Raw genomic sequence first — 13,166 nt, 5'->3', positions numbered from 1 at the left:
TGTAAAAAGATGTGATAAGATGTGTATGAGATGTGATAGAATGTGTTAAGATGAGTTAGGATGTGTTAAGATGTATATGGGATGTGTTAGGACGAGAATGGATGTAATATGGTTGTATGAATGTGATGTGGATGTATACATGTAGATGTATATGTATGAATGTGAATGTTGATGTGGATGTGGATGTATGGATGTAGATACGGATGTGTATGTATGTATGTAGATGTATATGTATGAATGTGAATGTTGATGTGGATGTGAATGTATGGATGTAGATACGGATGTGGATGTATGTATGTGAATGTGGATGTATGAATGAGGATGCGAAAATGGATGTATACATGTGAATGTGGATGTATGAATATGAATGTGGATGTGTGGATGTGGAAATGGAGGTATGGATGTATGAATGTAGATGTGGATGTATGCATGTAGATGCGTATGTATGAATGTGAAATTGGATGTATGATGTGGACGTACGAACATGGATATGTATGTAGAATAATGAATATGAAGATGTATGTGAGATAATGTAGTCTATATGAGTGAATGGATGAGAACGAGTACACACTGAATGGAATGTGGAATAAGTAATGTGGTCCGAGAGTGGATAATATGGAAAGACAAGAGTTCGATTTAGAAACTGTATTTTGTGACTGTTTGTAAATGACTGTTTTATGTCATGAATGCTGGGGAAGCATTTTGACCGTCTTGTGGAATTAAGGTCATGAAGACCTAACTGTTAAAGTTGCAACTGCTGACGGAGAGTCAATGGAGGACGTCTCGCGTAGCAAGGTCGATCGAGGTCTTGACCAGCCTCGACTCGATTTAAATGGTGAGCTTCCGGTACGGTGGATGAGGGACCAAGGAAGCGGCCTATGAGTGAAGCGCTAGGTCACCTGCGAAGGATCCTAGAGGGTGCTGACCATACGGTGCTCGGGCTCTGGGTCGCCGAAGATACCCACACGTGCGTCGTGGAAGATATTGGAACAAGGAGTAAGAGTTGTTTTCTGAAACCGGGCATGGATCTGGTTGATTGACCTTGCTGGTCCTCAACAGATGAGTCCATGGCTCTTTTATATGGATCTGTGGGTTGATCTTGCTGATCTTCCACGGAGACTCCATTCTATTATATGAATATATTGCCGGTTACTATGAGCTAGGAACCATGGAAAAGGCCCCTGAGAGAACAGGTGGTGAGCGTTTTGGTTGCCAATGATGCCATAAGTATACCGATGAAAGAATGACTGGAAATAAGGATTCAACCAGAGACTTTGAGGATTGTCATCAGTGACATAATGGTTTTATTAAAGGATTGTTTTAAAGCTAGTTGATGCTAAGAAAAAGGCAATTTCATATTGGGTGTGTAAGTGGTATGACTAGTTTTATGTTTGCATGAACTTCCGGCTAGGGGGCCTTGGAACTCTTTTCCTTGGTACCCGGGACAAAACCTAACCAAATTCCAAATTGGATCCCATCACTACAGTGGTTGGGCGGTTGGCTAACCCATGGGATCGGATGGGGTTAGGCTGGACTGATGGATCCGTAAATCGAGATTTAATTTCTATTATTACGATAGATGAAGTAAATCCCGGATAGAAATTGTTCTATGGATAGGAATCAACGGCTGTGCCTCTTGATGGGGAAAAAAGCGTTGATCCCAATGATCCAAGTGCAAGTTCTTCCTTGATTTGACCAAGTACCGTTAAAGGTGCAGTCAGATCAGTTTGATCAGTAATGATCTTGACTACGTTAGAGTAAAGAGTTATCCTGGTGGAATCGCCTGTGCTTTCCGGGTAAAGGAAGTTTTTCCGGTTTCGGTTTTGGACAAACCGACGGATTAGTCTCTTGTCCGGATATCCGTGGGCGAGGCCCCGAGTGTGGGACCCCTGTCCCGCGCGAGAAGTGCTACTTCCGCTGCTAGTACCCCGAATCCGTTGCTCGGTGGGAACAGGGATCTTACAGTTGGTATCAGAGCGAAATTGAAAGCTAATAAGGATAATTAAATTCTTATCTGAAATTGGTAATAAGAATTTAGAAACAGCATTTTCATAATGTATTTTCATTCCGTAAGCTTCTTTAATGGAGAAATTTTAATCAAAGAAATTGTTTTTATAGATGGAAGTTCCACATTTATCTGGTATTTCTGACCTCACCCAGTCTCAAGATATGATTGCATTTGCCTTCGAGCATCTCATCTCTTCCGCTTCAACTCAAACAAGCCGAGCAAGACTCGCACGCCATTTCGCGGATTTATATTTTCCTACCCCAGCGGAGAGAATACAACATAAGTGGTTTGCAGGGCAATATGTCCACGCCCATTGCAACCGCCGTACAATGCTGTGGCAGAATCTCTCATTGACTATGATCCTGTTAAAGCTGAAAATGGTGCGTGGTGTCATTCTATATCATTCGACACCTCGAAATTTTAGACTTTCATGTCGAATTTATAGACTCCTTAGTCGATTTATCCCTAAGGAGAAAATAATAACTCCCTTCGCAGTTAGAGAACTTATGTAACAGGGCATGACTATGGCCCAGTACCGTCGTCTTATGCGTCTCTCGAAGAGATTTTGAATTTTGGAGCCGAGCCACTCTATGTAATTATTGCAACTTGTATATAAATATACAAATGTTTTTTTTTACGGACGATCGGATAAAGAAAAATCTATTTATCAGACTTAAGTCATAGATCTCCAATAAGATCAACTGAGGAGCAAATTATGTCAAAAGTTTATCAAGACGCACAAAAAGGTTGTAATTGTTTGATATAATTCATACAAATTGTTAATTCAAATTGAAATTCGTAAATTAGTAATTGGGTCTTCAATTGGAAGTACCGCAATTGTATGGAACCCTGACTTGCTTGAGACCTAGACATGATGGTATTTACCTTATAGTTTCGAGTATCATGACTATCCGTATATACCGAGGGTATAACTGCAGCTCTTTACCGACAGTATATACGAGTAAATCTAAGACTTGAAATTATAAGCGTTAATGCTATCCAGAGGATGATTTCGAATGTGGTTGATATGATTTTTAATTCTGTTTGAGAATTGATGAATTGATTTGGATTCTGATTGAAAAATGATGATCCCTGAAATTTGGTTGAAATGTAATAAGCTTCAATGAGGATGAATGGGATGAGTCCCTGTGATGATATTCATAACTGGAATGATGATAATGATTTCAGCAAATCACTATGAGATTAGTGGATTGTGCTATCAGATTGCTACTATTAATACTTGACTTGGCGGATCAAGTTAAGGGATGACAAATTGAGAACTTGCTTGACTAAAATTCCTGTGGAGGAATGTTCAGAAGAAAATTTTTCGGTCTAATGGACCATTATCGTGTTAAAGATATGAATGATATGATTTGAATGAATTGTTATTTAATGATGAATTCTATATAAGGGATATTTATCCCCATATTCTGTTGGGTTGACCGGAATATAAGGAACCCCAGAATAAATTGGATCTTAAGCAAAAAAGTTGTCCTCTACTTGCGAGATGAGGACATCTTGCACCTTTTAAGTGGGGTAGAATGTAAGATTCCTCCCCCAGCCTTAGAGGTATACAGGAGTAAGAATCTCCCTTTCTGATCTTATAATTATTCTCTCTCTAAAATAAAAGAAAGATTCTGTTTAAAAAAGGAAGAACCTTTTTCCTGAATACTTCTCAAGAGTCCCACCTGTTTTAAGGATTCAGAACAACGAGTTCAGAAGTGAGAATCGATGTTTTGGATATCAAGGTTTTGGTCTCGAGTACGACCCAAAAGAAGTTCTTTATCTCTTGGGAAGTATAAGAAGTTATCTCCCAGATATTGTGGACCAAAGAAAGTAGGTGATTTAACTTACGTACTTCTTTTATCTCCTCATCTCAAAGTTCTTAATGCCTTCTATAGAAAATTGTGCCAAACCCAAATCATGGAAAGACGGTAAAACTTCAACGGCAAGCTACCGTTGGCTTCTAAGTTACGTTAGCTCCTTCCTTTATATAAGTCGTAACTTTTACTTGTCGCTCACAGTAATCTTACTCCCATCGATCTCCTTTCTTCCTAATCTCCTTCATGGCTTGGCAACAAGAATTAGTTTTATCCATAATGATTCCTCACCTTCAAGACGCAAGTGAGTCTGTGAAGAAGGATTTTATAGAACAGTATGAGCGCTCACTTTTCCCTCACTTGGGAACTTCTGTAGCGCAGACCAAATGGCGGACCTATCAAGACATAACTAGGGTAACACCCTGGGGTCAGCAGCACTTTCGCAACAATGTCCGCTTGGCCATGGTTATTGAAGCCTTGGGTTTGGGTCCCCGATACTACTGCGTCATGAGATCAAGACATCCTGGGTTTTCTGAGCGGGTCTTCTTATTGGCATGTTTTCTTCCTCATGAGAAGATATGCCTTTACCCCGTTTTTGGCTTGCCTCTCAGAGGTCCTTTTGTTAGAACACCTCATACCACTGAGATAGGTGCAGAAATAACCCACAGAATCATTCCCATAGATGAGTTACCTTATACTTGTGCAGCTTGTGAGGACTGCTTTTGTGATCATATGATGGACGGGCTTATGGAAGTGTAAAGAGTTCTTCTATCTTTACTGTATAAGTTCCGAGAATGAATAAAGTTTAAATCTTGTTCTTATCTTGAATCTTGCTCTCTTGAGATTTTTTTAATTGGTGGTTAATCTAAATTAAAAAAATTTCTCTCAGTCTCATAACTTATGCATCTTGCGAAATTACCCCCAGTTTGCGAGATGAGGGCATCTCGCGTTTTTTAAGTGGGAGAGAATGTAAGATTCCTCCCCAGCCTCTCAAAATGTCCAGCATCTTCCCCTGTAATCAATCCCTCTTCAGAAATATAAAAGACTTGTTTCTAACTGTTTTAACCTAGAGAGAGAAAATATTCTAGAAAGAGAATATTCAGATTTTGAATATTTTTGGATAGAAAAATATCTCATCCTATTAAAATAAGTTCCCCTGAAACAGAAATTCAAAAAGAATTTTCCATTGTGCAATTGGAATTAATCGGAAATGTGTATAAAGGACCTTAGCCTAAGGGTCTAGATTTTCAGAAATTTTTGGATTATGGTCCAATTAAGGTTCCTATGGGCCAATAACATCAATCCACGTGTAGAGAGGAGATAAATCCAATTTTGTAAAAGAAGATACCCAAAAATGAGTAAATGCTCACATAAGATGAAGAGTTGAAAATGTACAAGGTTATTAGTAAAAAAATTATGATCAATATTAAAAGTATGACATATGTAAGGAAGGGGAGTTCTTTAAAGGAGGTGCATATTTCACATAAGATGAAGAGTTGAAAATGTACAAGGTTTATTAGTAAAAAATTATGAGCAATATTAAAAGTATGACATATGTAAGGAAGGGGAGTTCTTTAAAGGAGGTGCATATTTCACATAAGATGAAGAGTTGAAAATGTACAAGGTTTATTAGTAAAAAAACTATGAGCAATATTAAAAATATGAGATATTTTGGGTATAATGATTCCATTTTGACACATATGTAAGGAAGGGGAGTTCTTTAAAGGAGGTGCATATTTCACATGCTTGAATGAGTTTTAAACTCATAAAAATTGAGATATTTCATCTCTCCTCTCTCCTCATTTAAGTCTAGTTCCAAAAAGTTAGCTTAACTGACCTAAAAATGGTCAAATATTGACCAAACTGATTTAGAAAATTCTAGAATCAGTTTGTTTGGTTAGGAGCTCAATTTTTCCTATAAATAGAAGCCTCCCCCTTGTTGAAAAATAGATAGTGTTTATGCATCGTTACTCTACTCCACCTAAGCCAAGAACTGTGAATTCATTTAATAATTCACTAGTTTTTGGAGCTTCCCTCTTTCTTCAATCCCCATTAGTGGCTCCATCAACATACTTAACCAATTGATTGGTTGGGGGCCTCTACCGTGAACAAAGAATCAAGCAAGTTGTAAGGTAATTAGTGAATATTGATCTTTCTATAATTTCTCAATGTTTCTCTCTTCTCAACCCCTCTCAAGCTTGAGAAGTTTAATTGGTATGGTTTTTTTTAAATGCTATTGAAGTTTGAATAGTAGTGAAGAGTTACATAATGCTATTGAAGTTAATTTTCATTTATGTTTAAATTCTAATGATTTTTATGTAAATTCTCTCTCTCACTCAAGAAATGGTCATACTCATGACCCATTCTCAATCCAAATCAAGCTTTTCATAAAGCTTTTCCTAAACCAAGATTAAGCTATGCTTGAGGCCAAATTAATGGCTTTTTTCTATGCTTTTAGTTTATGTATATTAATGATTCAATCCATTATGGATTAATAATCCAATTAGAGATTATTTTAATTATTTCCTTAATGATAAGCATTATCCCTTAGAAAAATTGAGATTTATCAGTCATAGCAGCGGAGCTATGGCAAAATTTTTATAAAAATTATGCATAAAATAATTTCATTCAAAGCATAAAAAGAGGACTTCCTACCATATTCTAGGAATTATCATCCTAGATTAATTGAAAGAATTTCATTATAATCATGGAGACATTGAATTTTAATATCATGCATAAAGGATAAATTTTTATATCAAAAGTGTTATTTTTATCAATTTTTATTTTCATGCATAGAAGTATGCATAAAGGATAATTTTTTATATCAAAAGTGTTATTTTTACCATTTTTATTTCATGCATAGAAGTATACATAATGGTTAAATTTTTATATCAAAAGTGTTATTTTTATCATTTTTATTTTCATGCATAGAAGTATGCATAAAGGAAAATTTTTTTATATCAAAAGTGTTACTTTTATCATTTTTAATTTTCATGCATAGAAGTATGCATAAAGGAAAAATTTTTTATATCAAAAGTGTTACTTTTATCATTTTTAATTTTCATGCATAGAAGTATGCATAAAGGAAAATTTTTTATATCAAAAGTGTTACTTTTATCATTTTTAATTTTCATGCATAAAAGTATGCATAAAAGAAAATTTTTATATCAAAAGTGTTACTTTTATCATTTTTAATTTTCATGCATAGAAGTATGCATAAAGGAAAATTTTTTATATCAAAAGTGTTACTTTTATCATTTTTAATTTTCATGCATAGAAGTATGCATAAAGGAAAAATTTTTATATCAAAAGTGTTACTTTTATCATATTGGATTTCATGCATATAGGTATGCATAAAAGATATTCTTTTTATACTAAAAGTGTGATTTTCCTCATAAATGGATTTTATGCTTAACTTAGATGTATAAGAGAAATTCTTTTATTCTAAAAGTATAATTCCCTACCAAATTGAAATTATGCATAAGAAGATGCATAAAAGATTGATTTTAATTTCGAAAGTGTTAGTCTCCTTAAATGGAATTTATGTATAAATAAATGTGTAGAGAAATCTTATATCAAATATAAGAATTCTCTTTTTAAAAAAAAGATATGAAATGTGATAAGATGTGATAAGAGGTGTATGAGATGTGATATGAATTGATAAGATGCGTATGGAAAGTGATAGGATGTGATAAGAGGTGTATGAGATGTGATAAGAATTGATAAGATGCGTATGGAAAGTGATAGGATGTGATAAGAGGTGTATGAGATGTAAAAAGATGTGATAAGATGTGTATGAGATGTGGTAAGATTTGATAAGATGCGTATGGAAAGTGATAGGATGTGATAAGAGGTGTATGAGATGTAAAAAGATGTGATAAGATGTGTATGAGATGTGATAGAATGTGTTAAGATGAGTTAGGATGTGTTAAGATGTATATGGGATGTGTTAGGACGAGAATGGATGTAATATGGTTGTATGAATGTGATGTGGATGTATACATGTAGATGTATATGTATGAATGTGAATGTTGATGTGGATGTGGATGTATGGATGTAGATACGGATGTGTATGTATGTATGTAGATGTATATGTATGAATGTGAATGTTGATGTGGATGTGAATGTATGGATGTAGATACGGATGTGGATGTATGTATGTGAATGTGGATGTATGAATGAGGATGCGAAAATGGATGTATACATGTGAATGTGGATGTATGAATATGAATGTGGATGTGTGGATGTGGAAATGGAGGTATGGATGTATGAATGTAGATGTGGATGTATGCATGTAGATGCGTATGTATGAATGTGAAATTGGATGTATGATGTGGACGTACGAACATGGATATGTATGTAGAATAATGAATATGAAGATGTATGTGAGATAATGTAGTCTATATGAGTGAATGGATGAGAACGAGTACACACTGAATGGAATGTGGAATAAGTAATGTGGTCCGAGAGTGGATAATATGGAAAGACAAGAGTTCGATTTAGAAACTGTATTTTGTGACTGTTTGTAAATGACTGTTTTATGTCATGAATGCTGGGGAAGCATTTTGACCGTCTTGTGGAATTAAGGTCATGAAGACCTAACTGTTAAAGTTGCAACTGCTGACGGAGAGTCAATGGAGGACGTCTCGCGTAGCAAGGTCGATCGAGGTCTTGACCAGCCTCGACTCGATTTAAATGGTGAGCTTCCGGTACGGTGGATGAGGGACCAAGGAAGCGGCCTATGAGTGAAGCGCTAGGTCACCTGCGAAGGATCCTAGAGGGTGCTGACCATACGGTGCTCGGGCTCTGGGTCGCCGAAGATACCCACACGTGCGTCGTGGAAGATATTGGAACAAGGAGTAAGAGTTGTTTTCTGAAACCGGGCATGGATCTGGTTGATTGACCTTGCTGGTCCTCAACAGATGAGTCCATGGCTCTTTTATATGGATCTGTGGGTTGATCTTGCTGATCTTCCACGGAGACTCCATTCTATTATATGAATATATTGCCGGTTACTATGAGCTAGGAACCATGGAAAAGGCCCCTGAGAGAACAGGTGGTGAGCGTTTTGGTTGCCAATGATGCCATAAGTATACCGATGAAAGAATGACTGGAAATAAGGATTCAACCAGAGACTTTGAGGATTGTCATCAGTGACATAATGGTTTTATTAAAGGATTGTTTTAAAGCTAGTTGATGCTAAGAAAAAGGCAATTTCATATTGGGTGTGTAAGTGGTATGACTAGTTTTATGTTTGCATGAACTTCCGGCTAGGGGGCCTTGGAACTCTTTTCCTTGGTACCCGGGACAAAACCTAACCAAATTCCAAATTGGATCCCATCACTACAGTGGTTGGGCGGTTGGCTAACCCATGGGATCGGATGGGGTTAGGCTGGACTGATGGATCCGTAAATCGAGATTTAATTTCTATTATTACGATAGATGAAGTAAATCCCGGATAGAAATTGTTCTATGGATAGGAATCAACGGCTGTGCCTCTTGATGGGAAAAAAAGCGTTGATCCCAATGATCCAAGTGCAAGTTCTTCCTTGATTTGACCAAGTACCGTTAAAGGTGCAGTCAGATCAGTTTGATCAGTAATGATCTTGACTACGTTAGAGTAAAGAGTTATCCTGGTGGAATCGCCTGTGCTTTCCGGGTAAAGGAAGTTTTTCCGGTTTCGGTTTTGGACAAACCGACGGATTAGTCTCTTGTCCGGATATCCGTGGGCGAGGCCCCGAGTGTGGGACCCCTGTCCCGCGCGAGAAGTGCTACTTCCGCTGCTAGTACCCCGAATCCGTTGCTCGGTGGGAACAGGGATCTTACATAAGTACCAAATCTTTTGAAAACGAAGGATTTGCAACGAGCATGTTCATGACGCTGGCATATTTCCAATGGAGCGCTTGCAAAATTTACGGTTTCAATCGTACAACCAAGCAAGTGTGCAGCCGTATCTTGATAACATTGCGCCTGTGAATTCTCGTCCCCAACAAAGGATGAGGATATCGCAGGAGGGAGTGACAGATGGAGCTCAATTAACAGCACCCGAGGGAATGGAAGAAGGTCAGGAAATGGAAGAAGGTCCAATGGAAGAAATGTTGGATTCCTTCATCGAGCAACAAGAAGCTCTCTTCGAGGAGCATGAACATGAAGATCATCAACCACGACATTCTCAACGGTCAAATTATGAACCAGAGGAAGAGGCCATGCGTAAACTTGCACGCCTTCCATTATACAATATGGGGCGTTTTGGTCACATGGACGTCATTTTCGAGTAGAACGAATAGACCAAAGAAGAGCAACTTTTGATTGTGGTGTCACAGCACAGTTTGTTCAAGAAAGTCGTGCAAGTGCAAGTGATGATAACACAATTACTGGAATGCTTGATTACTTTGGAACCATTCAAGATATATTAAAGGTTGGCTTCAGAAGTTTTGAGTTGTTTATCTTTGATGTGAAGTGGTTCAAGGTAATCATGAATGGGCCACATGCAACTGTACGTAGAGACAAGAGTGGCCTCATCCAAGTGGACTCCACAAAGGTATGGACCGATCAGCAAGATACTTTTGTGCGCCCAGAGCATTGTGAGCAGGTTGTCTTTAAAGCGGATCCAAAAGATCCACGCTGGCTGTTTGTGGTTCAAGTCGCCCCCCACAGTAAGCAAATTTTTGAAGAATTTGAGCTACAACAAGGTGATGTGGATGCACATGGTAATGGAGAGCAGCAAGAACAAGCCGAGATCAACAATGAAGAGGAGCAAGCAAAGGAAGAGGAGCAACTAGAGCAAGATCCAAATGAAGAGGTGCAAACCAAGGAAGCTAAAAAACAAGTTGAGGAAGAAGACATAGATGATGAAGACATCCTTCATCAAGGGACTTTTAATGATGAGGATGCTGAAATGTACATAGACATAGATCTCTTTGGGGCTACTGATCTTAATGAGGATGATAGAATAGATAACGATTTTTAAAATGATGTATCTCAATGATTATGCAAATAGTTTTGACATATTTGTAATGGGTTTATAACATTGAAGGTCCATTCATTGTTTACCATTGTTAATGTTTACCATCATAATCACTACTGTAGGAGCAAGTTGATATAGTTTTACCAATGTTGTTTATCATTGTTAATGTTTATCTTATGGTTCTTTCATTCATTGTTTACCGTGTAATTTTCATTTCGTACAAGTTTGTCATATGGTTTTTTGTCCAACAGGCCATGGGTGACTCACCGCCCTACGACTACAGTCCAGATTTCTCATTTAATCCTACACCGCAGGGCATGAGTCCCCAGCAGTTATATGGTTTTCTTTCGTCCATGACTCCAGAGCAGAGAGCCATGGCTCAGAGTTATTGGGGTTCTGGAGCAGGGACATCTGCCTCACCATCTGGCTTCCCGACGCCAGTTCCCACACCCGTGGGTACGACAGCAGCTCCCACACCTCATACCACACAGCCTTCCACTCCTCTTACAGCTCGATCTACCACCTCTTCACATAGACGGCGCTCACGTAGTAGGTCTTCAGGGGGAGGTTGTTGTGGTGGTAGTGCCACAGATGCTGTGACACCACCACCACGTGAGCGTCGTCCTTCGCTCTCATCTGTTGATAGCACACCCATAGGGTCACCTTCCACTCCCTGGGGTGCACATGACCATGACAACAGCAAGATTTACACAATTAGAGATGGGGCACCAATAATGGATAGTGCAGGGAAAGCAATGAAGACACGCATTCGACAATTGTGCACTATACAGTTTCATGACTCTGTCATGACTAAATGGGATCAGCAAGACAAGGGGAAGAAAAATTATATAAACACAAAGATAAAGCAAGAGTTCCAGCCATCTGACCCTATGAATGTCGTCTCTAATGAGTGGATACAGTATACACCTCGCATTTTGATGGGGCATCGTAGGTCAGAGGCGAGGGACACATTTAGAGAGGGGAAGGAGAAACCTGTTTGGCTAGATGACAGGGAGTGGGCAGCCATTGCTCAGGAGCTCACCGAGACACCAGACAGGTTTCAACAACAAAGAGAGGCGGCAAGGGCAAGACTCCAAACAATAGGGGCTTCTCATCTCGGGAGTGGTGGTTACGAAACCATGCGCCATGAATTCGTAAGTGTTTGTAGCAATTTTATTTAGGTAAATGTATGTTTGTGGACTAAATGTTGATTTCTAAAAGTTATAATTGTTAATCGTGTGTGCAGGAGTTGGCCATGAATCGCCCACCAAGTAGGCGAGAGGAGAAGTACGCTCACAAACATGGCCTTGTGGCCTTGTTTGAGATGCTTGAAGAAGAAGGAGAGACCGTCAATTGGGAGGCATTACCATGATGTAAAATGACCTTCAAACTAATGAAATATGATCAAAACATTCTTGAGTATTAACGTTTAATTTAATTTCTTGTTTGTCGATCAGGAGAATATGCAAATGAGCACGGTTGTTTTTGTGCTCTATTGTAGACAGAATGGTGCTGTCTGTTACTGTTGTTGATCCTGCTCATTGCAGGCAGCTAGGCAACAGCCAGGCAGCACTATTCTGCACAAAAAAAAATTTCTGCTACAGCGTCGGTATATGCCCCGGTACCGACGTCGCTATATTCGTTGGTATTTTCGTCGGTATTAAGGTCGGTACAGACGCTGGTATAGGCGCCGGTATAGACACCGATATAGACGTCGGTATAGGTGCCGGGTGTATTACCCGACAGTTATACCGACGCTATGGTTGATCCGGCGCATATACCGGCGCTTATACCGATGACGTGGCTTTTTTACTCCCCCTTAAATAGCGCCGGTACAAGCCCCGGTATTAGGCTAACACTTGACCTAGTGGATCAAGTTAAGGGGTGTCAAATTAAAACTCTGTAAAATTGAAAATTTCCATGGCGCGGGACTGTTCAGATAGAAATCTCAGTCTAATGGACCATTATTGTGATAAGGATTGAATGTTACGATCTGAGTGAATTATTATCTGATGATGAGTTTTATATAAGGGATCTTTATCCCAGGATTCTGTTGGGTTCTATAGACTATAAGGACCCTGAATCAGGATCTTAAGGAAAATAACTCTCCTCTAGTTTTGCGAGATGAGGACATCTCGCGTTTTTTAAGTGGGGTAGAATGTAAGATTCCTCCCCAACCTCTCAGGATGTCCAGTATCTTCCCTTGTAATCAAATCCCTCTTTAGAAATATAAAAGATCTTGTTTCTACCTGTTCTGGCTTCGAGAGAAAATATTCTAGAATGTAAGATTCCTCCCCAGCCTCTCACGATGTCAGTATCTTCCCCTGTAATCAAATCCCTCTTCAGAAATATAAAAGATCTTGTTTCTACC

At 38.6% G+C, this 13,166-nt stretch overlaps 1 protein-coding gene across 1 annotated transcript; it reads left to right on the top strand.

Moving 5' to 3' along the window:
• The first annotated feature begins 11,685 nt into the window (after positions 1 to 11,685).
• Positions 11,686 to 12,167, top strand: LOC147640170 (uncharacterized). Its single transcript, XM_086824583.1, has 2 exons — positions 11,686 to 11,949; positions 12,042 to 12,167. The coding sequence occupies exons 1-2, from the start codon at positions 11,686 to 11,688 to the stop codon at positions 12,165 to 12,167; spliced, it is 390 nt and encodes a 129-aa protein (XP_086680709.1).
• The last annotated feature ends 999 nt before the right edge of the window (positions 12,168 to 13,166 follow it).

The sequence above is a fragment of the Cibotium barometz genome, chromosome 3 (genome assembly GCF_041138505.1).
Source record: "Cibotium barometz isolate CiBa-2024 chromosome 3, ASM4113850v1, whole genome shotgun sequence".
Lineage (NCBI taxonomy): Eukaryota > Viridiplantae > Streptophyta > Polypodiopsida > Cyatheales > Cibotiaceae > Cibotium > Cibotium barometz.
This window is presented reverse-complemented; position numbering and strand designations above follow the sequence as displayed.

What these genes read in the sequence shown, in the direction of transcription:
- LOC147640170 (XM_086824583.1), top strand. Translation starts at nt 11,686, where the DNA reads ATGAATGTCGTCTCTAATGAGTGGATACAGTATACACCTCGCATTTTG. An exon ending in AAACCATGCGCCATGAATTC is followed by an intron (nt 11,950 to 12,041) that starts GTAAGTGTTTGT and finishes TCGTGTGTGCAG; the next exon opens with GAGTTGGCCATGAATCGCCC.